This window comes from Hemitrygon akajei, chromosome 19, assembly GCF_048418815.1.
Source record: "Hemitrygon akajei chromosome 19, sHemAka1.3, whole genome shotgun sequence".
Lineage (NCBI taxonomy): Eukaryota > Metazoa > Chordata > Chondrichthyes > Myliobatiformes > Dasyatidae > Hemitrygon > Hemitrygon akajei.
In genome coordinates, this window is record NC_133142.1 from 996,614 (window position 1) to 1,023,670 (window position 27,057).

The following is a 27,057-nucleotide window of genomic DNA, read 5'->3' on the forward strand; positions in this document are numbered from 1 at the left end:
GCTCAATTTCATTATTTAAGAGAAGTTTGGATAGGTACATGGATGGTAGGGATATGGAGGGCTATGGTTCTGGTACAGGTTGATGGAGTAGGCAGTTTAAATTGTTTTGTCATGGACTAGATAGGCCGAATCACTTGTGTCTGTGCTGTTTTTTAAATTTACGACCCTATGCCCTCTTCTTATTACTGCCATCAGGGAGGAGGTACAGAAGCCTGAAGACCCACAAGCAATGTTACAGGGACAGCTTCTACCCCACCGCTATTAGATATCTGAGTGGTCCATGAACGCACCAATACTACCCATCATGCCGTTCATTTGCACTATTTTGTTTAAATTCTATAATTTATACTAATTTATGTCTTTGCACTGCCCTGCTGTCCCAAAACAAGAAGTTTCAAATCCAATATCAGTGATAATAAATCTAATTCTGATTCAGCCTGTGTCACCTTGGGTCAGGAGGACTATGGTCGAAGGTGACCACGACCCTCTCGTTGTCCTGGGAGGAGGGTCCCTGTTCCTCCACCCAGACCCCCACTATCTGGTGACTCATGTTCCTGTGCCTGTGGGCTGCATCTACCCGGATCTCAGGCTGCAATTAATATGTTGTGTCAGGCTGTCTGGTGTGAGCATATCGGCCAGAACATCAGACGTTTTCAGAAACTCCAGCTTGGTCAGTTCTTAGTGATGTAACGACTCTAATTTTAGGAATTGTCACCTTGGAACAGTTTGGCTTAGGTCTTTTCACAAATATTCCATCTTCTCATTCCAGACTCTCTCTCCCTGGAGCATCAAACATCTTTCCCTACTGTTGAGGAAGATCTTGGATCTGAAGCGTTGACTTCGTCGCCCTTCCACAAACGCCGAACGGCGCTGCAGTGGGAGGACCGACTTCGCTAGGTCGGGTGTGGCGCTGTCACGGGAGTTCGGACTCCGCCAAGCCGGAGGCGGCGCTGTCACGGGAGGTCGGACTCCCCCAAGCCGGGGCAGGAACGGCGCTGCAGCTGGAGGTTACGCACCGAGGGCAAAGATGGCGGCGGCTTACCGAGCGGCGAATGCGCTCCTCCGGGCCGGCAGGGTGAGGACCGAGGCTGAGGCTGCTCCGCAACGAAGGCAGGAGGTTTCCGGCAGGGGGTGAAGGCGCTAGGAGCGAGCCAGGGGATTGGCTCCAGATCAGAGACAAAGGCCTGACACGGGAAGGTCAAACGGGCCATGGGTCGGGAGGTGGCGGATTCGGGGAAGGAGATGGGGCCTGGTACCAGGACCGAAAGCGGGGAGAGGGATGGTTGAGAGAAAGCGGAATCTTGGGACCGGGAGTATGGTGGGTTGGGGGTATTTGTCGGGATAGTGGCCCTGCAGGGGTCGGGGACAATGTCCTCGGGATGTACGAGTGCGGCTGCTCCGGGAACGGCGAAGTCCGGTAGATCCGCTGAGCTCGGGCCCGGCGGCCGGAGCAGGACGGACGGATTCTCGAGTTCCGAAAGGAATCCCTGGGACACATCCCCGAAACAGGAGTGAAGACAGGACCGTGTGCGGGCGAGAAGCCCGTGGTAAACACAAAAGTACACTGCAGATGCTGTGGTCAAACCAACACGTACAAACAAGCTGGATGAACTCAGCAGGTCGGGCGGCATCCGTTGACTGTTCATTTCAACGGATGCTGCCCGACCTGCTGAGTTCATCCAGCTTGTTTGTACGCGTTGAGAAGCCCGTGGTCACTGGTGAGGGAACTGGGGCAAAGTAGCCGGCGGGGAGAGGAATGAGGTGAGGGACCGAGTGATTGCAATACATGCCCTTCGGCTCACAAAGCTGTGCCGAACATGTCCTTACCTGAGAAATCACCTACGGTTAACTGTAGCCCTCTATTTTTCGGAGCTCCATATACCTATCCAAGAGTCTCTTAAAATACCCTATTACATCTGCCTCCACCACTGTTGCCGGCAGCCCATTCCATGCACTCACCACTATCTGCGTAAAAAACTTACCCCCGACATCTCATCTGTACTTGCTTAAAAGCACCTTAAAACTGTGCCCTCTCATGCTAGCCATTTCGGCCTTGGGGAAAAGCCTCTGATTATCCACACCATCAATGCCTCTCATCATCAGGTCACCTCTCATCCTCTGTCACTCCAAGGAGAAAAGGCCAAGTTCACTCAACCTGTTCTCATAAGGCATACTCCCCAATCCAGGCAACATCCTTGTAAATCTTCTCTGCACCCTTTCTATGGTTTCCACATCGTTCCTATAGTGAGGTGACCAGAAATGAGCACAGTACTCCAAGTGGGGTCTGACCAGGTTCCTATATAGCTGCAACATTACCTCTTGTTTCCTAAACTCAATCCCACGATTGATGAAGGCTAATGCACTGTATGCCGCCTTAACTACAGAGTCAACCTGCACAGCAGCTTTGAGTGTCCTATGGACTCGGACCCCAAGGTCCCTCTGATCTGCCATTTTATCATGGCTAATCCAATTTTCGCCCCATGTATCCCTTCATGCCCTGACTAAACAAGAATGTATCAGCCTCTGCCTTAAATATACATGAAGATTTCACCCCCACAGCTGCCCGTGGCAATGAATTCCACAGAATCACCTCTTGTCTGGTTGACTGACCTCTACCTTGCTGATGCCAGTCAACAATTGTCAGACACCTCTTCTTACTTAACACAAAGTACACTGCAGATGCTGGGGTCAAATCAACACGTACAAACAAGCTGGAGGAACTCAGCAGGTCGGGCAGCATCCGTTGAAATGAGCAGTCAACGTTTCGGGCAGAGACCGACGAAGGCTGGTAGGTGCCAGGTGAAAAACTAATCAGAGGAAAGATCAAGGGGTGGGGGAGGGGATAGGCAGGAAAGGTGAAGAAGGAATGTAAGGGGAAAGCACTATGGGTAGTAGAAGAAGGCAGAATCATGAGAGAGGTGATAGGCAGCTAGAAGAGGCAGAGTGAAAGTGGGATGGGGGAAGGGAGAGGGAGGGAATTATCAGAAGTTGGAGAATTCAATGTTCATACCAAGAGGCTGGAGACTACACAGACGGTATATGAGGTGTTGCTGCTCCAACCTGAGTTTGGCCTCATCATGGCAGTAGAAGAGGTCATGTATGGACATATCCGAATGGGAATGTGAAGCAGAGTTGAAGTGGGTGGCAACCGGGAGATCCTGTCTGTTGTGGTGGACGGAGTGGAGGTGCTCGACGAAGCGGTCCCCCAATCTACATTAGGCAACACTTCACTTGTAATTCTGTTGAGGTCATCTGTTGCATTCGGTGCACCCGGTGCGGCGGCCTCTCTACATCGGCAAGACCCAATGCAGATTGGGGGACCGCTTCGTCAAGCACCTCTGCTCCACCGGGCTGCGAGGAAATGATATGAGTCAGCTGCACCTTTCTTCATTCCCTGTCATGCCCGCTGTTGAATTTGAATGCACACGAGGTCATCAGTCGCCTAACCGCAGTGTTACCCTCACGCCGGGGATCACTGGTTGGTCTCGGGTAACTGGCCGCCTTGTGCGGCCAGCGGGAAGTGCCGTTGGTACCGGCCTGGAGCAAGGACAGATGGGCGCCAGCTCTAAAATTGTTCAGCACACCGAATGTTCGTGGGGAACCTGGTGCTAAAATATTTACAGATGACCTAATTTGGGCTCAGGGTTTCATAAGTAGCAGAGCAGCTACCTCGCTGCAATCTACTGAAACAAACTTTTGTTGGCCAATAGATCCTACAAGGAGGGCGGGCGCGCGTCCTGCTGCACTCCTCGCTTGGTCGGTCGCTCTCTCCAGACCTGCTCTGTCAGGGTCCTCCGGCCCTGACCTTGTCCTATCACCCCACCCATGATCAGCCACACCTTGGGATCTTGGGCTTAAAAAGGTTGGTGACCACTAATTTAAAGTATACGGGAGGATGTGTGTAGGTAACCGTGGATCTGGAACGGGAAAAAAAATGGAAGCTCTCTTACTAAGTAAGTCGGAACAGGTACATCCGGTATTATTTAGCATCAGTTAGTCTTAGTTATATAGTATATATTTTACCTTTCTATACATATAAAACACTTAAGCAACGTATGTTTCAGCTCCGGGCTCGTGAAATCTGTGCTGGATTGAGGATCAAAAACCCAAAACCCAATAATTAAACCACTGCGTTGCTTAGTAATTATAGCTTTCATCGGGGCAGGGCCTTTCTCATTTTATCCTTTAAAATTGTTCTGATTGTTGACCGACTGTAGCCTAACGCTTTTCCAGTGACCGCTGGCGTTTCACCCATTTCCGATCTCTTTATTTTTTCCACTTCATTTTCAATCGTGATCATGATTATTTTCATGAACAGAAACACTGCGGATTCAGAGCTCTGCCCGACCGGGTCCTAATGTCCACCACACTGAGACAGGTTAAATAAGTTCTGGGGTTCCGCTGGGTCTTAAGGTCCACTGCATTGAGACAGGTTGAATAAGGGACTTGAGCATCCGCGAGGGGTCCCAGAACCAATCCCTCACGGATAAGGAGGGCCGACTGTGTATGGGTTTTAGCAAGGCATTTGATAACGTACCCCATGCAAGGCTTATTGAGAAAGTAAGGAGGCATGGGATCCATCATGACAATGCTTTGTAGATTCAGAATTGGCTTGCCCACAGAAGGCAAGGAGTGGTTGTAAATGGATCATATTCTGTATGGAGGCCTTTGACTAGTGGTGTGCCTCAGGGATCTGTTCTGGGACCCCTATTCTTTGTGATTTTTTATAAATGACCTGAATGAGGAAGTGGAGGGATGGGTTAGTAAATTTGCTGATGACAAAGGTTGGGGGTATTGTGGAGGGCTGTCAGAGGCTACAATGGGACATTGATAGGATGCAAAACCGGGCTGAGAAGTGGCAGATGGAGTTCAACCCAGTGAAGTGTGAGGTGGTTCATTTTGGCAGGTCAAATACGATGGCAGAATATAGTATTAATGGTAAGACTCTTGGCAGTGTGGAGGATCAGAGGTATCTTGGGGCCCATGTTCATAGGACACTAAAAGCTGCTACGCAGGTTGACTCTGTGGTTAAGGCGGCATATGGTGCATTGGCCTTCATCAATTGTGGGATTGAGTTTAAGAGCTGAAAGGTAATGTTGCAGCTATAGAGGACCCTGGTCAGACCCCACTTGGAGAACTGTGCTCAATTCTGGTCACCTCACTACAGGAAGGACGTGGAAACCATAGAAAGGGTGCAGAGAAGATTTACAAGGATGTTGCCTGGATTGGGGAGCTTGCCTTATGAGAATAGGTTGAGTGAACTTGGCCTTTTCTCCTTGGAGTGACAGAGGATGAGAGGTGACCTGATAGAGGTGTACAAGATAATGAGAGGCATTGATTGTGAGTATAGTCAGAGGCTTTTCCCCAAGGCTGAAATGGCTCGTACGAGAGGGCAGAGTTTTTAAGGTGCTTGGAAGTAGGTACAGAGGAGATGTTGGGGTAAGTTTTTTTTAAAAACGCAGAGTGGTGAGTGTGTGGAATGGACTGCCGGCAGTGGTGGAGGCGGAAATGATAGGGTCTTTTAAGGGAATCTTGGATGGCTACATGGAGCTTAGAAAAATAGAACGCTATGGGTAAAGCCTAGGTAGTTCTAAGTTAGGGACATGTTCGGCACAGCTTTATTGTGCTGTATGTTTTCTGTGTTTCTAACCAGAAAAGGCCCCTTTTATTCCCAGTTGTTGCCTCCTGTCTGTGAGCCATGTACAGTACTGGTGATACAGTGATCCCGGATTACTGGGACGGTGACCCCGGGAAATCTTAGTTTACTGTGACAGTGACCCTGGGTTGAGGTGTACTATACTGGTGTTACAGTGACCCCAAGATATCTCTGTTTACTGGGACAGTGACCCTGTGATAGCTCAGTTCACTGGGATAGTGACCCTGGTTTGAGGTGTTCTGTATTGATGTTACAGTGAGTCTTGGATATCTCTGTTTACCTGGATGGTGATCCTGGTTTGAGGTGTACTGTAGTGGTGTTACAGTGAGCCTGGGATATCTCTGTTTACTGGGCTAGTGACCCTGGTTTGAGGTGTACTGTAGTGGTGTTACAGTGAGCCTGGGATATCTCTGTTTACTGGGCTAGTGACCCTGGTTTGAGGTGTACTGTAGTGGTGTTACAGTGAGCCTGGGATATCTCTGTTTACTGGGATGGTGACTCTGGTTTGAGGTGTTCTATACTGGTGTTGCTGAGCGCCCTGTGTTTCATTGCTTTAGCCCATCTTGCTGGGAGCCCATCGTTTGCAGAGCACCCTCTCCTATGCTCAGGCCATCGAGAACATTCCAGAGACCAAGCTGACGACGCTAGACAATGGGCTGCGTGTGGCGACAGAAGAATCTGATCACCCCACTTGTACGGTGAGTCTGCTTCAGGGTTGTGGAGTGAGGAGAAACCTTGCCCTCCTCCAGTCCATATGACCATAAAAATTAGGCAATTTGGCCCATCGAGTCTGCTCCGCCATTTCATCATGGCTGGTCCATTTCCTTCTCAGTCCCACTCATATCACTTCACGTCTTGACTAATCAAGAATCTATCAACCTCTGCCTTAAATATATTTAAAGACTTGTCCTCCACAGCTATCTGTTACAACGGATTCCACAGATTCACTACTCTGGCTAAAGCAATTCCTCCTCATTTCTGTCTAAAAGGGTGCCCCGCTATTCTGAGGCTGTGTCCCTGGGTCTTAAACTCTCCCACCATAGGGAACATCCACTCCACATCCACTCTATCAAGGTCTTTCACCATTTGATAGGTTTCAGTGAGGTCACCCCTCATTCTTCTGACAGGCCCAGAGCAATCAAATGCTCTTCGTATGAAAAGCCATTTAATTCTGGAATAATTTTCATGAACATCCTTTGTATCCTTTCCAGTGTCAGCGCATTCTTTCAAAGATAAGGGGCCCAAAACTGCTCTCAATACTCCAAGTGAGAGGCTTCATCAATGAAGTTCCAACATTACATCCTTGCTTTTATATTCTAGTCAGTTTGAAATGAATGCTGATATCACATTGCCTTCCTCAGTTTGGACTTAACCTGCAAATCAGTCTTTAGGGAATGATGCACAATGATTCCCAAGTCCCTTTGGGCCTGAGATTTTTGTGTTTTCTCTCCTTTTAGAAAATAGTTAACCCTTTCATTTTTTTCACCAAAGTGTATGACCATACACTTCCCAACACTGCATTCCATCTACCACTTCTTTGCTCATTCTTCTAATCTGTCTAATTCCTTCTGTAGCCTCTCTACCTCCTCAATACTTCCTGCCCTTCCACCTATCTGTATCGTTTGCAAGTTTTGCAACAAAGCCATTAATTCATTCATTCAAATCATTGACATACAATATAGAAGAATCAGTCCCAGAAAAAGCTCCCTTTTATTCCCACTATTTGCCTCCTGCCAATCAGCCTCTACTTTATCCATCCCTTTGCTCCTTTCCCTTCTTCAGCTCTGTATCACTTTCGCTAATCACCTTTCCAGCTCTTAGCTTCATCCCACCCCCTCCGGTCTTCTATCATTTCCCCCTCCCTCCACTACTTTCAAATCTCTTAGTATCTTTCTCTTCAGTTAGTCCTGACGAAGGGTCTCGGCCCGAAACGTCGACAGTGCTTCTTATAGAAGCTGCCTGACCTGCTGTGTTCCACCAGCATTTTGTGTGTGGTCTGCTTTATCCATGCTAGAATTGTTCCTGTAATAGCATGGGCTTGTAGCTTGTTAAAGCAGCCTCATGTGTGGCACCCTGTCAAAGGCCTTCTGAAAATTGCAGTACACAACATCAACCAATTCTCCTTGTCTATCCCACTTGTTATTTCTTCAAAGAATTCCAACAGATCTATCAGACAAGATTTTCCCTTAAGGAAGCCATGATGACTATGGCCTATTTTATCAAGTGTCTCTAAGTACCCTGAGACCTCATCCTTAATAATTGACTCCAACATCTTCCCAACCACTGAGGTCAAAGTAACTGTCCTGTAATTCCCTTTCTTCTGCCTCTTTCTCTTTGAGTGAAATGACATTTGCAATTTTCCAGTCTTGTGGAACCATTGTAGAACCTAGTGATGATTGCTAATGTCTCCACAATCTCTTCAGCCATCTCTTTCAGAAGATCTGGGGTGTACACTATCTGGTCCAGGTGATTTATCTACCTTCAGACCTTTCAGTTCCCCAAGAACCTTCTCCCCAGTAACTTCACACACTTCATCACTCCTGATACTTGGATCTTCCACCATACTGCTGTTGTCTTACACAGTGAAGGCTGATGTGAAATACTTATTCAGCTCATCCACCATTTCCTTGTCCCCCATTGCTACCTCTCCAGCATAGTTTTCCAGCGCTTCCGTCTCTTGTCTCTTTTTTTCTCTTTTGTGCTTTATGTATCTGAAGAAACTTTTTATATCCTCTTTAATATTATTGGCTAGCTTACTTTCATGTTCCATCTTTACCTTCTTAATGACTTTTTAGTTACCTTCTGTTGGTTCCCAATGCTTCCTAATCCTCTAACTTCCCACTAATGTTTGCTCTATTTTATGCTCTGTCTTTGGCTTTTATGTTGGCTTTTCTTGTTAGCCATAGTTGTGTCATCTTTGCTTTAGAATACCTCTTCCTCTTTGGGATGTATATATCCGGTGCCTTCCAAATTGCTTCCAGAAATTCCAGCCTTTGCTGCTCTGCCGTCATCCCTGCCTGTGTTCTTTTCCAATCAATTCTGGACAACTCCTCTCATACCTTTGTAATTTCCTCTACACTATAACACTAATACATCTGACTTTAGCCTCTTCTCAAATTTCAAGGTGAATTTGATCATATTATGATCACTTGGCCCTATGGGTTCATTTACATTAGGCTCTCTGATCAATTCCAGTTTATTGCACAACCCAATCCAGTATAGCTGATTCCTTAATGGGCTCAACTATGAACTGCTCTAAAAAGCCATCTCATAGTATTCTAGAAATACCCTTCTTAGAATCCTGATTTTCCCAATATACCTGCATATTTAAATCCCCCCTGTCTATTGTAACATTTCCCTTTTGGGATGCATTTTCTTTCTCCCGATGTAATTTGTAGACCACATTGTTACTACTGTTTGAGGGTCTGTTTACAACTCCCATCAGGGTCTTTTTACCCATGCAGTTCCTTTGCTCTATCCACAGTGACTCAAGACCTATGACCCTCTGTCACCTCTTTCTAATGATTTGATATTTTACCAACAGAGTAATGCCTCCCCCTCTGCCTTCCTGCCTGTCCTTTCACTACAGTGTGCATCCTCGGACATTAAAGTCCCAGTCTGAGAGACTGCTTCGGTACTACTAACTGGGATGTACTGCAAGGGGGGCTCTGTGGGGGCGTTGAGGAGGTCACTGAATGCACAACGGACTATATTAACTTTTGTGTGGATGCAGTTGTCCCTGTTAGAGGTGTTCGCTGCTATCCCAATAATAAGCCCTGGATCACTAGTCACATCAAAGGCCTCCTAAACCAGAAGAAGAGGGCCTTTAAAGATGGTGATCAGATGGAGCTTAAAAGAGTTCAGAAGGAACTCAGAGTACAGATAAGGGGGGCAAAGGAGCAGTATAGGAGGAAGCTAGAACAAAAGCTGCAGAAAAAAAGCATGAAGGAGGTGTGGGATGGGATGAAGATCATCACCGGATGCGGTGCAAAGCGGGGGGCGAACATAAGTGGAGATGTGGAGAAAGCGAACCAGCTGAACAACTTCTTCAACAGGTTCGACAGCTCAATCTCATCCTCACCGCAGAAATCCACACCAGGCTTACTTCCCTCACAGGAAAATAGCCACTCACAGGAGACCTTGCCCACGCCCAGGATTACGGCTGCACAGGTGGAAGGTCAACTGAGGAAGATCTGTACCAGCAAGGCGGCTGGACCGGATGGAGTTTCCCCACGATTACTGAGGGCCTGTGCGACTGAGCTGGGAGAACCACTACAGCGCATCTTCAACATGAGCCTGGAGCAGAGAAGAGTACCCAGACAGTGGAAAACATCCTGTATTGTCCCGGTACCGAAGAAACCACAACCAAAGGAGTTGAATGACTTCAGACCTGTTGCCTTGACGTCGCACGTTATGAAGACCATGGAGCGGCTGATAATACAGAATCTGAGGCCACAAACCAGGCACGCCCAGGATCCTCTTCAGTTTGCGTATAAGGAGAAGGTGGGAGTGGAGGATGCTATCACGTATTTGCTGCACAAATCACTCTCTCACCTAGAGGGGGTCAGTTGTGCTGTGAGGATTACATTCCTTGACTTCTCTAGTGCCTTTAACACCATCCAGCCCAAGATCTTAAGGCACAAACTAACGGAGATGGGAGTAGACTCTCACATGGTGGATTGGATAGTGGACTACTTGACAGATAGACCTCAGTATGTGCGGTTGGGAGACTGTAGGTCTGACACGGTGGTCAGCAGCACAGGGGCGCCGCAGGGAACCGTACTCTCTCCCGTCCTGTTCACCCTGTACACATCAGACTTCCAATATAACTCGGAGTCCTGCCATGTGCAGAAGTTCGCTGATGACACGGCCATAGTGGGATGTGTCAGGAATGGACAGGAGGAGGAGTATAGGAAACTGATACAGGACTTTGTGATATGGTGCAACTCAAACTACCTGCGTCTCAATATCACCAAGACCAAGGAGATGGTGGTGGACTTTAGGAGATCTAGGCCTCATATGGAGCCAGTGATCATTAATGGAGAATGTGTGGAGCAGGTTAAGACCTACAAGTATCTGGGAGTACAGTTAGACGAGAAGCTAGACTGGACTGCCAACACAGATGCCTTGTGCAGGAAGGCACAGAGTCGACTGTACTTCCTAAGAAGGTTGGCGTCATTCAATGTCTGTAGTGAGATGCTGAAGATGTTCTATAGGTCAGTTGTGGAGAGCGCCCTCTTATTTGTGGTGGCGTGTTGGGGAGGAAGCATTAAGAAGAGGGACGCCTCACGTCTTAATAAGCTGGTAAGGAAGGCGGGCTCTGTCGTGGGCAAAGTACTGGAGAGTTTAACATCGGTAGCTGAGCGAAGGGCGCTGAGTAGGCTACGGTCAATTATAGATAACTCTGAACATCCTCTACATAGCACCATCCAGAGACAGAGAAGCAGTTTCAGCGACAGGTTACTATCGATGCAATGCTCCTCAGACAGGATGAAGAGGTCAATACTCCCCAATGCCATTAGGCTTTACAATTCTACCGCCAGGACTTAAGAACTTTTTAAAAGCTATTATTAATGCTTTTTGAGATAGTGATTTAGATGCATATCATATTTTTTACTGAGTTAAGTATTGTATGTAATTAGTTTTGCTACAACAAGTGTATGGGACATTGGAAAAAAAGTTGAATTTCCCCATGGGGATGAATAAAGTATCTATCTATCTATCTATCTATCTATAATCTTCTTTCAGCCATGATTCAGTGATGCCTACAACATCATATCTGCCAGTTTGTAACTGTGCGAGAAGTTCATCTACCTTATTCCGTATACTGTGCGCATTCAAATATAACACATCCAGTCCTGTATTCACCATTAACTATTTTGTCCGCCTTTTACGTTGCAACTTATCCTGTTGACTGCAATTTTGCCCTATCATCAGCTTCTTACTAGGAGTCACGCTGCACATTGCCTCTGTTTGTAAACCAACAACTTCATCTTCAGCACTATCACTCTGGATCCCATCCCTCTGCCAAATTAGTTTAAACCCACCCGAACAAAACTAGCCAACCTGCCCGCGAGAATATTGGACCCCCTTGGGTTCAGATGTAACCCATCCCTTCTGTACAAGTCATACCTTCCCTAGAAGAGATTCCAATGATCCATAAATCCAAACCTCTGGTTCCTGCACTAGTTCCTCCTGAGGGAGGAAGTGTAAGGGCAGGTGTAGCACTTGTTCCGCTTACAAGGATAAGTGCCAGGAGGGAGACCGGTGAGAAGGGATGAGGGGGACGAGTGGACAAGGGAGTTGCGTAGGGAGTGATCCCTGCGGAAAGCAGAAAGAGGGGGCCCCCTTACACTTCCTCCCTCACCACCATTCAGGGCCCCAGACAGTCCTTCCAGGTGAGGCGACACTTCACCTCTGAGTCGGCTGGTGTGGTATACTGCGTCCGGTGCTCCCGGTGTGGTCTTTTATATATTGGTGAGACCCGACGCAGACTGGGAGACCGTTTCGCTGAACACCTACGCTCAGTCCGCCAGAGAAAGCAGGATCTCCCAGTGGCCACACATTTTAATTCCATGTGCCATTCCCATTCTGATATATCTATCCATGGCCTCTACTGTCAAGATGAAGCCACACTCAGGTTGGAGGAACAACACCTTTTATACTGGCTGGGTAGCCTCCAAACTGATGGCATGAACATTGACTTCTCTAACTTCCGTTAATGCCCCTCCTCCCCTTCTTACCCCATCCCTGACATATTTAGTTGTTTGTTTTTTTCTCTCTCTCTGCCCATCATTCTGCCTGTTCTCCATCTCCCTCTGGTGCTCCCCCCTCCCCCTTTCTTTCTCCCGAGGCCTCCCGTCCCATGATCCTTTCCCTTGTCCAGCTGTGTATCACTTTCGCCAATCACCTTTCCAGCTCTTAGCTTCATCCCACCCCCTCTGGTCTTGTCTTATCATTTCGCATTTCCCCCTCCCCCCACTACTTTCAAATCTCTTAGTATCTTTCTCTTCAGTTAGTCCTGACGAAGGGTCTTGGCCCAAAATTTCGACAGTGCTTCTCCTTATAGATGCTGCCTGGCCTGCTGTGTTCCACCAGTGTTTTGTGTGTGTTGTTTGAATTTCCAGCATCTGCAGATTTCCTCGTGTTTACCAGGATGTTGCCTGGTTTGGAGAACAAGTCATATGAAGCAAGGTTAGCAGAGCTGGGACTTTTCTCTTTGGAGCGTAGAAGAATGAGAGGGGACTTGATAGAGGTCTACAAGATTATGAGAGGCATAGATAGGGTGGATAGTCAGTACCTGTTTCCCAGGGCACCAATAGCAAACACCAGAGGGCATATGTACAAAATTAAGGGAGGGAAGTTTAGGGGAGACATCAAGGGTAAGTTTTTTACACAGAGGGTTGTGAGTGCCTGGAATGACTTGCCAGGGATGGTGGTGGAGGCTAAAACATCAGGGGTATTTAAGAGCCTCTTGGACATGTACATGGATAAAAGAAAAATAGAGGGTTATGGGGTAGTGTGGGTTTAGTACTTATTTTTAAGGATTATATGGGTCGGCACAACATGGAGGGCTGAAGGGCCTGTACTGTGCTGTAGTGTTCTATGGTTTTGTGGTGCACTTGGTGCAGATGTGTTTATATGGGAGACTGATGGTCTCTCAGACTTCCCACCTCCCACACACAGTACAAAACACTGCCCTAACAGATGAGGAATGAACAATTAACAACAGAAAGGGAGAAACTTACCAGATTCTTTACCTCGTCTAAGCCTGATGAACCAATGCCGCTCTAAACACTGATACACTCAAAGGAATGGCTGCTCCACTGGTACTTGTTATTGTTATAGGGCCTTGCCAATGAATCCCTTATGTTGATTGGTCACTCCTCAACTCAGATAAACTGCCACGAAACTGCCTTTGAAATCTTGTTTGCCATCCTGGTTAAAAGGTAGTTTTTTTTCACTCACCCCTGATGCTGATTGTTCAGTCCTTTGCACCTGCCCTCAAACCCTCCTTTGCCCATGCCTTCATACCTTCCCCTTTGTTGCATCCAACCACCCTCTCCCCTCCATCCCCTTGTCACCTCCATCATCCCCCCACCAACCCCCTTCTGTTTCCCCCATCACCCTTCCTCAGTCTCCCCGTCGCCCCTTTCTCAGTCTCACCCATTGCTCCCCTTCCCCTCTCTCTCTGATTGACCCCCTTCCTCTGTCTCCCCCATTGACTCCTCTTCCTCTGTCTCTCCCCCTTCGCCCCCCTTTCCCCTTCACCACCACCACCACTCTTCCCCATTTCTCCCCACTGCACATCTTCCCCACGTTCCTCTGTCTCCCCCATTGCCGCAGCACCCTTCTCCCTTTCACTGCCCCCACACTTCCCCCCTACCATGCCACTGTCCTCTCCTTTGCCCCACTCGCAATCCCTTCCCTTGCCCTATTCTTCTCCCTCCCTTGGCTGCACTCCCACACCCCCTTCCCTCAGCCACGCTCTCACCCCCTCCCTCAGCTCCACTCTTATCCCCTCTCCTTGCTCCTGCAGGTCGGAGTTTGGGTGGATCACGGGAGCCGCTATGAGAACGAGAAAAATAACGGAGTCACAAACTTCCTCCAGCACTTGATTTTGAAGGTAGGTGACATCCCTGAGCTGCTCCGCCGGATGCCGGGGTCATAGAGCTGCTGAACCATGGGGCGCACTTTCCTTAGGGTGTTTGGCCTCAGCCTAGTCCTTAAACCAAGGAAAGTTAGGAGCTTGTTGGAATGTCTCCCCTTGCTTGGAGGAGTGCGGCTTCAACAACTCAATAAATTCAACACCATCATGGCAGTCCAGTTGACTGATCCCTAAAACTCCCTCTCTCCATCTTCCTGCCCACCTCCCATGGCCAGTAACTTAACAATTTAGATCATATAAAACTAATTGTGGCCTGTCTCCTCCCAATCTGTGACAGCGATGGTTGAGAAGGACAAAGCATCATAGGTATGGGCACTTCACCACCACCACCAGGTTCCCTCCACATCAGGACACAGTACAGGAGCTGCAACATTATATTGCAATTGTACACAATGCTTGAAGTAAATTTATTATCAAAGTACGTACAGTTGCTAGAAAAAGTTGTGAACCCTTTGCAGTTACCTGGTTTTATATATTAATTACTCAGAATCTAAGTCACAATGACAGACAAAGACAATTTGCCTAAACTAACAACACACAAACAATTGTATTACTTCTTGTCAATACTGAGTACACCATTTAAACAATCACACTCAAGATTAAAAAAATGTGAACTCTAGGGTAATGCCTTTTACAAAGACTATTTGGAGTCAGGTATTCCAACAATGAGAAGAGATTGGAAGTGTGGGTAGAAGAGGTACCCTGCCCTTTAAAAAAAGACATGCAGTCAGTATACTGATAGAGCCAACTGTTAAGAAAAATATGTATATGTGCATCATGCCTTGATCAAAACAACTTTCAGAGGACCTAAAAAGAAGAATTGTGGAGTTGCATGAAACTAGAACATAAGAAATAGGAGCAGGAGTAGGCCATCTGACCCGTTGAACCTACTCCGTCATTCAATAAGATCATGGCTGAACTGGCCATGGACTCATCTCCACCAAACTGCTTTTTCCCCGATAACCCATAATTCACCTACTATGCAAAAATCTATCCAACCTGGAAAAGGCTACAAAAGCATTTCTAAAGACCTAACTGTTCATCAGTCCATGGTAAGAGAAATTGTGTACAAATGGAGGAAACTCAGTACTGTTGCTACTCTCCCTAGAAGTGGACGTCCTGCAAAAATGACACCAAGAGTAGAAAGTACAATGTAGAAGGAGATGGGGAAATGAAACCCAAGGGTAACAGCAAAGAACCTGCAGGAATCCCTAGAACTTGCTAAAGTCACTGTTCAAGTGTCCACTATGAGAAAAACAGGAATGGTGTTCATCAAAGGACACCATGGAGGAAACCACTGCTCTCCAAAAAAAAAAAATTGCTGTACATCTTAAGTTTGCAAGAGACTACCTGGATGTTCTACAATCATCTGTTGACAGATGAGACAAAAGTTGAACTTTTTGGCAGAAATGCACACTTATTTTGGAGGGATAAAAGCACTGCACACCAAAACCAAAACATCAGCCCAACTGTGAAGCATGGCCGTTTTACAGGAGAATGTTAGAATAGTGGTCTATCACCTGAAAAAAAATTACTTTGAACTTTGGTTAATAGAAGTTGGAACAAAACAATGACCTGAAACATGAGTAAATCAACCACAGAATGGTTTAAAAAGAAGAAAATTCGTGCTTTCTTAACCCAATAGAGACACTGTGGCAAGACCAGAAGAGGGCTGTTATAGACAATAAGTGCAGAAGTAGACCATTCGGCCCTTTGAGCCTGCACCGCCATTTTGAGATCATGGCTGATCAATTACTATCAATACCCGGTTCCTGCCTTGTCCCCATATCCCTTGATTCCCCTATCCATAAGATACCTATCTAGCTCCTTCTTGAAAGCATCCAGAGAATTGGCCTCCACTACCTTCCGAGGCAGTGCATTCCAGACCCCCACAACTCTCTGGGAGAAGAAGTTTTTCCTTAACTCTGTCCTAAATGACCTACCCCTTATTCTCAAACCATGCCCTCTGGTACTGGACTCTCCCAGCATCTGGAACATATTTCCTGCCTCTATCTTGTCCAATCCCTTAATAATCTTATATGTTTCAATCAGATCCCCTCTTAATCTCCTTAATTCCAGCGTGTACAAGCCCAGTCTCTCTAACCTCTCTGCGTAAGACAGTCCAGATATCCCAGGAATTAACCTCGTGAATCTACGCTGCACTTCCTCTACAGCCAGGATGTCCTTCCTTAACCCTGGAGACCAAAACTGTACACAATACTCCAGGTGTGGTCTCACCAGGGCTCTGTACAAATGCAAGAGGATTTCCTTGCTCTTGTACTCAATTCCCTTTGTAATAAAGGCCAACATTCCATTAGCCTTCTTCACTGCCTGCTGCACTTGCTCATTCACCTTCAGTGACTGATGAACAAGGACTCCGAGATCTCTTTGTATTTTCCCTTACCCAACTCTACACCATTCAGATAATAATCTGCCTTCCTGTTCTTACTCCCAAAGTGGATAACCTCACACTTATTCACATTAAACACCATCTGCCAAGTATCTGCCCACTCACCCAGCCTATCCAAGTCACCCTGAATTCTCCAATGATTACCAATGCATCCGCAATTTCCAGGGCCACCTCCTTTAGTACCCTAGGGTGCAGACCACCTGGACCTGGGGATTTGTCAGCCTTCAGTCCCATCAGTCTTCCCATCACCGTTTCCTTCCGAATGTCAATCTGTTTCATTTCCTCTGTTACCCTATGTCCTTGGCCCATCCATACATCTGGGAGATTGCTTGTGTCTTCCTTAGTGAAAACAGATCTAAAGTACTCATTAAATTCTTCTGCCATTTCTCTGTTTCCCATAACAGTTTCACCCAATTCATTCTTCAAGGGCCCAACGTTGTTCTTAACTATCTTCTTTCTCTTCACATACCTAAAAAAGCTTTTGCTATCTTCCTTTATATTCCTGGCTAGCTTGCGTTCGTACCTCATTTTTTCTCCCCGTATTGTCTTTTTAGTTAAGTTCTGTTGTTCCTTAAACACTTCCCAATCATCTGTCCTCCCACTCACCTTAGCTCTGTCATATTTCCTTTTTTTGTAATGCTATGCAATCTCTGATTTCCTTTGTCAACCACTGTGGCCCCTTTCCCCCCTTTGAATCCTTCCTTCTCTGGGGGATGAACTGATTTTGCACCTTGTGCATTATTCCCAAGAATACCTGCCATTGCTGTTCCACTGTCTTTTCTGCTAGGCTATCCGTCCAGTCAACTTTGGCCAGCTCCTCCCTCATGGCTCCATAGTTTCCCCTGTTCATCTGCAACACTGACACCTCCGAGCTGCCCTTATCCTTCTCAAATTGCAGATAAAAGCTTATCATATTGTGATCACTACCTCCTAATGGCTCCTTTACTGCAAGATCGCTTATCAAATCCTGTTCATTACATAACACTAAATCCAGAATAGTCTTGTCCCTGGTCGGCTCTCGTACAAGCTGTTCCAAGAATGCATCCCGTAGGCACTCTACAAACTCCCTATCCTGGGGTCCAGCACCAACCTGATTCTCCCAGTTCACCTGCATGTTGAAATCCCCCATAACTACTGCGACATTACCTTTGCCACATGCCAATGTTAACTCCCTATTCAACTTGCACCCAATATCCATGCTACTGTTTGGTGGCCTGTAGACAACACCCATTTGGGTCCTTTTGCCCTTACTGTTCCTCAGTTCTATCCACACAGACTCTACTTCTCCTGACCCTATGTCCCCCCTTGCAAAGGACTGAATCTCATTCCTCACCAACAGGGCCACCCCACCCCCTCTGCCCACATTTCTGTCCCTACGATAGCACGTATACCCTTGTACATTCATTTCCCAGGTCTGATCTCCCTGCAGCCGTGTCTCCGTTATCCCAACAACATCATAGTTACCCATTCGCACCTGAGCTTCAAGCTCATCCGCCTTATTTCTGACACTTCGTGCATTCAGATATAGGATTTTTAGCCCATTTCTCCTCTCTCTGTTTGAATCGCTGCCCATTGTGCTTAACCCAGCTCCCTGAACTCCCATTGGGCTATACGCCCCTAGAATTTTGTTGTCCTTCCTAAATTTACTTATTCTTTCAACACATTTAACTCCATGTTCTGTCAGACCATCCCTCTGTACATGAGTCCTCCTTATCACTTGTTCCGCCCCACCTTCCTCTACTACACACTTAATATTCCGGAACCGTGTAGTCCCCGCCTGTCTTTTGTTCTTCCTCTCGCTATCCTCTCTCACATTCTGGATCCCCGCCCCCCGCAAATTTAGTTTAAGCCCCCCCAAGAAGCACTAGCAAACTTCCCTGCAAGAATATTAGTACCGCTCCAGTTCAGGTGTAAACCGTCCCTTCGGAACAGATCCCACCTTCCCTGGAACAAAGCCCAATTATCTACAAAACTGAAGCCCTCCCTCCTGCACCATCCTCTCAGCCACGTATTAATCTTTATAATCCTTCTGTTCCTTGCCTCACTCGCACGTGGCACAGGTAGCAATCCTGAGATTGTTACCCTGGCGGTCCTGCTCTTCAGCTTCGCACCTAACTCCCTACTCAGGACCCCCTCACTCATCCTACCCACGTCATTGGTCCCTACATGGACCACAACATCTGGATTCTTGTCCTCCCTCTCGAGAATAACCTGCACCCAATCTGAGATGTTTCAGACCCCGGCACCAGGGAAGCAACGTACCATCCGAGACTCCCGATCTTCCCCACAAAATCTCCTGTCCGCCCCCCTGACTATAGAATCCCCTATCAATACCGCTCTCTTCTCTTCCCTCCTCCCCTTCCTAGTCAAGGGTCCAACCTCAGTGCCAGAGACAGGACCACTGCAGCTTGTTCCTGGTAGGTCATCCCCACCAACAGTATCCAAAACGGTATACTTATTTTTGATGGGAACGGCCACAGGGGTGCTCTTCTCTCTCTGTCTGTTCCCCCTGCCTCTCTTGACTGTCACTCATTTGCCTACCTCCTGTCTTTTCGGTGTGACTGCCTCCCGATAACTCTTATCTATCTCTGCCTCTGCCTCCCGAATGATCCATAGTTCATCCAGCTCCTGCTCCAATTCCCTAACTCGGTCTGATAGGAGCTGCAGCTGGATGCACCTATTGCAGGTGTGGTCATCAGGAACAACTGTGTTGACCCTGACCTCCCACATACTGCATACGGAGCACACCACTGCTCTAACTGTCTCCCCCATTGCCTGATCCTAGATTAGTCGGAATAAATGAAAAACAGGCTTCTTGTCGAAGTCCACTTGCGCCGAAGCCTGCTGAGCCAAAGCCCAGCACTCTGCTCCTGCGCACTCCGCTGCCCGCTCCTGAAAGTGGGTCGCTTTTTAAAGCTCGCGCTCGCCGCTGACATCACCAGCGCTTGCGCAGCTTTACCTTCCTCCTCAGGTACTCTCCAGGTAGGTCCAAGGTATGCAAGGTATCCCAGTAATATTGATGAACTGAAACAGTTTTGTATGGAAGAATGGTCTAAAATTCCTCCTCACTGTTGTGCAAGTCTGATTAGCAGCTACAGGAAACAATTGGGGGAGGTTATTGCTGCTAAAGGCGGTTCTATCAGATATTAAATTCAAGGATTCGTTCACGTTTTTTTCCCACATGACTGTGAATAATTATTGTGTTCAATAAAGATATGAAAAGTGGAATTGTTTTGTGTTACTAGTTTAGGCAGATTGTCTATTATTGTGACTTGGATAAAGATCACACCACATTTTATGAGTAATTAATGCAGAAAACCAGGTAATTGCAATGGGTTCAAAACTTTTACTTGCAACTGTATAAGTCAACCTGAGATTAACTTTCTTGCAGGCATTCACAGTAGATACAAAGAAACACAATAGAATAAATGAGAAACTACACACAAATGGAGACTGACAAACTACCAATGTGCAAAAGAAGACAAACTGCAAATATAAAAAGTGATAGCAAATAATAATAAATGAATAAATAATAAATAACGTTGAGAACATGAGTTGTCAAGTCCTGGAAACTGAGTCCATAAGTCGTGGAGTTAGTTCATTGTTGGAGCAAGTGAAGTTATCCATGCTGTTTCAAGAACCTGATGGTTGAGGGGCAATGACTGTTGATGAGGCTGTATTTGGAGTACTGACACAGTTATACTGGAAAGAGTGCAGAAGGGATTTATGAGGATGTTGCCAGGACTAGAGGACATGTTATAGGGAGAGGTTGGCCAGACTGAGTATACCTTGCAGCTTAGGAAAATGAGAGGCGATCTTAGAGAAATGTTTAAAATTCTGAAAGGCATAGATAAAATGGACCCTACTCTACAATGACTTGTGATCCAACTATACAATTACGCAATGTGATACTGTTTGCATAAAATGACCCAACGTAATTCAGTCCTTACACTATAATCACCCAACATGATTCTACCTTACAATGACCCATTGTGACCCTGCTCTACCATGCCCCAACATGACCCTACTCTACAATGACCTAACATGACACTTCTCACGCTTCAATTTTTTTATATCAAAACTATAAGAGTTTATTTATAACACATATACACAAAGGTACACAATCAATATTTACAAGACAGTAGCTATACTCAAATTGCTATATGGTTACTACAGTCTATAAAACAGTCAATACCACTATGGGACCACTGCTCAGGTAAATCCCCCAAAGTACCCACCACAATTGCGTGGCGGGTATGGACGTATCCTTGGAAAAAGGGCAGGCATTCGACCCAGTACCCTCCACCTTCTGCCGCCTAGACCCGTGAATGGCCATCTTGGCCAGGCCCAGGATCGAGCCACCAGTAGATCCTCCTCACGCCCTTCTGAACTGAATGCCTATAGGTGAAGATCATGGGACTAAAGTACAGCCAGAACCTCAGCAGCAGCACTCTGAGAAACTCAAGAAGCGGCTGCAACCTCTCACATTCTGTAAATGTGTGGTACACTGACTGCTCCTGCCCACAGAATGGGCAGCTGGATGGGGTGCTCAAGAATCTATTGTACAGTACTGCCAAATGCAATGACTTCCACCCCAAGTCCCCAAAGTACAGGGGAAGCACCCTTGCGAAGAGACTTCACTGGGACCTCCTGTGCTTCCAGAAGGTAACACGGACCACTAAGACGAGTTAGGTTGGCAGACGAATGCAAGGAAGTGATAGGTGTGCACAAGCAGCCCATACAAAAAGAGCTTTAGAGTGTTGCGGAATAGCTTGGTGGGAAACCCTGTGAGACATTGTGTGGGACCCTCTCCCGTGTAGTCTCCCGAGACCTGGGTCCGACGCGCACATCAGGTGGCGGTGCACCCAATGTGATCCTAATCTACAGTGACCCAATGTGACACTGCACTCGCACTACAATGACGCAACATGAGACTGTCCCCACAGTACAAAGACCTAACATAACTCTACTGTACAATTACCCAACGTGACACTGCCCTCACAGTAAACGACTGGATGAAACCCTTAGATGATATAACCCTCCTATTCTCTGCAGAACAGTTTCCAACATCCCAGTTACCCTTTGTGATACTGCCCTCACACTGCACAGACTGGATGTAGAACTGCACATGGTAGCTGTGAATATTCGGAGTCATGGAAACTCAGTTGTTTTTGCTCGCACATGCGTAATTGAAATGTTGAATGTTGTTGTGTTCAGGGGACCAAGAAACATTCACAGATGGCCCTGGAGCAGGAAGTAGCCAGGAGAGGTGCTCACCTGAGCGCCTACACCTCTCGAGAGCAGACTGCTTATTATGTGAAGGCTCTGTCCACAGAGCTGCCAACAGGTATTGGGCACTTACAGTTTATTCTGAGTTGTATATTTCCTTCAAAATCATATCTGAGATTTGGGTAGGTACAATACATATGATCTTCATTTCTTTTGTCCAACAGTCAGGGTAAATATTTATTATAAATCCCATCACTGCCTCACTGTTCATTATAAACCCCATTACAGGGTGAACAGTCTATACGTTATCCTCTTGCCTGATTGCTGTCACCATTCCCTGGTGACACTCTGTGCCCTGGTTACCATCACTGTTACCCGGTTACACTCTGCTCTGTTTACCATCTCCATTACCTGGTTAAACTCTGCCCTGGTTATCATCACCATTACCCGGTTAAACTCTGTGCCCTGGTTACTGTTGCGATTACCCGGTTACATTCTGCCCTGGTTACCTTCACAGTTACCCGGTTACACTCTGCCCTAGTTACTGTTGTTGTTACCTGGTTACTTTTGCTGTTATCTGGTTATAATTTGCCCTGGTTACTGTTGCCATTACCAGTTACACTGTACGTTAGCATCTCTGCCCATTGTGCTGAACTGATGCCCGTTCCTTGTTGAAATGTTGCTCTGGCCTTTTGTAGCTGTGGAACTTCTGGGTGACCTGATTCAGAATAGATCGTTCTCAGATGCTGACATTGAGTCGAGCCGCAAGTTAATCTTGCAGGAGCTGCAGGAGATGGAGAGCTGCCTGGAGGAGGTCATGTTCGATTACCTTCATACCACTGCGTTCCAGGGAACTCCGCTTGCACACACTGTGGTGGGACCCACCAAGAACATCAAGTAAGCTCTTGCATGGATAGGGAATTGGAATTGTCGTATTAATGTCACTTGTAGTGATCATGCAGATTAGATCATTACAAAATGCATTGAGCTAGAACCATTATCACAGATGTAAAGGGCAGATGTGTACGGAGCAGCTTACGAGCCTCCATACTATGGTCTGTCATGTTTCGGGTATTATTGTCTTGTGAGAATTGGTTAAGTGAGCTTGGGGTTGTATCTTTGGAGCAAAGGAGGATGGGTTGTGACTTAGTAGAGGTGTTCATGATGATCAGAGGCATAGGTCGAATGGACAGCCAGAGTCTCTTTCTCAGAGTTGAAGTGGCTAATATGTAGGGGCATTATTTTAGGTGATTAAAGGGAAGTATAGGGAGGATGTTGGAGTTAGTTTTTTTTTTACACTGAAAATACTGGGTGTGTGGGACGCACTGCCGAGGTGATAGTGGAGGCAGATACATTAGAGACATTTAAGTGAATCTTAGATAGGCAATTAGATGACAAAAAATATAGATGACTGTATGTAGAAGGAAGGGTTAGATTGATCTTAGAGTAGATTATAAGGTTTGGATGACATCATGGACCAAAGGGCCTATACTGTTCCATGTGTTGTAACTTTAATAATGTTTAGCTGATTTGCAAACTGGTGTATTACTGTAGGTGACATTGATGATTTGGAAGAGGGGACTGAGTGTAGCGTAGCAAAATTTGCTGATGACACTAAACTAAATGGAAAACGAAATTGTACAGAGGATGTGGAGAGTCTGCAGAGGGATATAGATAGGTTAAGTGAGTGGGCCAAGGTCTGGCAAATGGAATATAATGTTGGTAAATGTGAGATCATCCACTTTGATGGGAATAATAGAAGAGCAGATTATTATTTAAATGGTGAAAGATTGCAGCATGCTGTTGTGCAAAGAGACTTGGGAGTGCTTGTGCATGAATTGTAGTAAGTTGGCTTGCAGGTGCAACAGGTTATTAAGAAGGCAAATGGAATATTGGCCTTCACTGATAGAGGGATTGAATTCAAGAGCAGGGAGGTCATGCTGCAACTGTACAGGGTACTGGGAGACCGCACCTGGAGTAGAAACATAGAAAACCTACAGTATAATACAGGTCCTTCGGCCCACAAGGTTGTGCCAAGCATGTCCCTACCATAGAAATTACTAGGCTTACCTATAGTCCTTTATTTTTCTAAGCTCCATGAAACTATCCAAAAGTCTCTTGAAAGACCCTATCATATCTGCCTCCACCACCTTTGCCGGCAGCCCATTCCATGCACTCACCATTCTCTGAGTAAAAAACTTACCCCGACATCTCCTCTGTACCTACTGCTCAGCACCTTAAACCTGTGTCCTCTTGTGGCAACCATTTCAGCCCTGGGAAAAAGCCTCTGACTATCCACACGAACAATGCCTCTCAACATCTTAAACACTTCTATCAGGTCTCCCCTCATCCTCCGTCGCTCCAAGTACTGTGTGCAGTTCTGGTCTCCATACTTGAGGAAGGATATACTGGCTTTGGAGGCAGTGCAGAGGAGGTTCACCAGGTTCATTCCAGGGATGAAAGGGGTTAACCTATTAGGAGAGATTGAGTTGCCTAGGACTATACTCTCTGGAATTCAGAATAATGAGCGGGATCTTATAGAAACAATCAAAATTTTGAAAGGGATAGATAAGATAGAAGTAGGAAAGTTGTTTCCATTGGTAGGTGAGTCTAGAACTAGGGGACATTGCCTCAAGATTCAGGGGAGAAGATTTAGGATGGAGATGAGGAGAAACTGTTTTTCCCAGAGAGTGGTGTATCTGTAAAATTCTCTGCCCAGGGAAGCAGTTGAGGCTTCTTCAATAAATATATTTAAGATACAGTTAGATAGATTTTTACATAGGGCAAGTAAGGGTTATGGGGAAAAGGCAGGTAGATGTAGCTGAGTCTATAGACAGATCAGCCGCGATCTAATTGAATGACGGGCAGGCTCAATGGGCCAGATGGCCTACTCCTGCTCCTATTTCTTATGTGACCAGTTAACCTATTGTTAACGATGTCTCTGCTCAGCAGTAGATTTGCAAACTGTGATGAACTATTCTAGGTGACCAGGTCACCTATAGTTAATGACGTCTCTGCTCAGCAGTTGGCTAAAAGCTAACAGACATCCTCACTTCCTGAAGTCACTGTCCCTGCAAATTGTTTCATGTTTAATGCAGTTTCAGATAACTGAAACTGAAGACAGTTGTGTTGTGTGACTCTGTGGGGCATCCTGTTTCTCAAACTCAATGAGGAAGTGGCAGTGACGATTGACGGGAGAGCAGGGATATTGTGCATGTTGACATTGGTAAAGTGCTTGACATGGTTCCTGGCCCAAAAGACTGCATGTATATGGATGCATGAAGACCTGATAAATTGGATTCAAAATTGTCTTGGTCATGGACAAGCCAGTGACAGAGGGGTGTTTCTCTTACTGGAGGTCTCTGACCAGTGGTATTCTGCAGGGATCTGAGCTGGGAGTTTTGTTGTTTACGATATATATGAATGATTTGGATGAAAATTTTGATGGAAGGTTTGCCGGTGACGTGAAAGTTTGTGGAGCTTTGGTTAGTGAGATAGGTTGTCAAAGGATATAGATCAGGGGGCGTCACGTGATGACGTACGGTCGAGACGTTGGAAATCCAGCTCCCTGGTAAAAAGTAATGATATAGGGTTTAAATGAAGAAGAGTTAACAAATATCTATTAGAAACTATTTATAAGCAACTCGGGATTATCTTTTGATATGGCTCCTAAATTGAAACAGAAGAAAGCTACTACTTCGAAGACTCTGCAAATCGGTGGGGAAAAAGGCCTAACTGTTTCGGCGAAGCATTGGACTCAAGTTAGATCTCCTCCCAGCGAAGTGCATGGCACTTCTGATGATGAGGGGAAGTTGCAGCAATGTCGGCGGTCTCTAAGAAGAAACGGAAGGAATGCATGCGCGAAAGTATGTATGAAAAGATATCAACAAAACTACAAATCCCAACTACGGCTGGAAGAGAAAGTGGATCTGGATCGGAAGTAGAAACAGACTGTTTGGGAAATTCGGAGGAAGAGGAAGAGGAAAAGAAGAAAGAGATTAAAGGAGACATAAAAGATATCCTGATATATATGACGAATGAATTAAAAGCTATAAGAACAGATATAAAAAGGATACAGAATACACTTGATAATGTGGTGGAAAAACAAAAGAAGATGGAGAAGGAAGTTAAAGAGATGGAAGTAAAAGTGGAAGAAAATACTGAAAAAATAGAAAAAATAGAAAATGATAATCTTGTCTGGACAGCAGAAAGAAAACGGATGTTTGAAAAAATGGATGCGCTTGAGAACTCTAGTAGACGAAATAATATTAAAATTGTTGGTCTTATGGAAGGTACAGAGGGAGAAAATCCAATAAAATTCTTTCAAGATTGGATTCCGAAAATTTTGGAAATGAAAGAAGGAAGTCAAGTAATTGAAATTGAAAGAGCACATAGAGCTTTAAGACCAAGATCTCAACAAGATCAAAATCCAAGATCAATTTTGATAAAATGCTTAAGGTATCAAGATAAAGAAATGATCTTGAAGGCAGCTACTCAGGGTGCTAAAGAGAGAAAAGGGCCATTGATAATAGAAGGGAAAAGAGTTTTTTTTAATCCAGACATAAGTTACGATCTTCTGAAGAGGTGGAAATAATTTAATCCAGTGAAAAAATCTTTATGGGAAAAGGGTTATAAATTTTTATTGAGCTACCCAGCAAAATTGATAATTTTTCTGGAAAATGGAGAAAGAAGTTTTTTTGTTGACTACCGGAAAGCGGAGAAATTTGTACAAGAACTACCTGATGTTCATGAAAAGGACTAAAGAATTATAGAAATGAAATGGACTAATGATGAAGATTGAAATAAGGTTGGACTTGATGGACATTTATAAAGAAAAAATAGTCGAGGAGAATTAATTGGGAGTAGAGATACTAATTATTTTCTTTTTTTTCTTCATTAATATATATATATATATTTTTCCTTTTTGCGGGGGAGCTGGAGGAGCTCCTGATCGATGGCTGCGAGTTTCACATGTACAATCATAGCGACTGCCATGACCCGTAAAATGGGGGGGGGGGGGTAATGTTGTGTTCTTTTTATTCGCAACATTAGTGGGGGGGTATTTCGTTTTTTTTCTTATATATTAGTTATCTT

General features: G+C 45.8%; 1 protein-coding gene across 1 annotated transcript in view; it reads left to right on the forward strand.

Annotated features, from left to right (window-relative positions):
* Positions 1-919: 919 nt before the first annotated feature.
* Positions 920-27,057, forward strand: part of LOC140741684 (cytochrome b-c1 complex subunit 1, mitochondrial-like) — a 63,830-nt gene continuing 37,692 nt past the window's right edge. Inside the window, exons 1-5 of the mRNA XM_073071962.1 lie at positions 920-1,075; positions 6,214-6,354; positions 14,196-14,282; positions 21,952-22,081; positions 22,662-22,860. Coding sequence (XP_072928063.1) covers positions 1,028-1,075; positions 6,214-6,354; positions 14,196-14,282; positions 21,952-22,081; positions 22,662-22,860 — 605 coding nt within the window. The 5' untranslated portion in view covers positions 920-1,027. The remainder of the gene's footprint in view (positions 1,076-6,213; positions 6,355-14,195; positions 14,283-21,951; positions 22,082-22,661; positions 22,861-27,057) is intronic.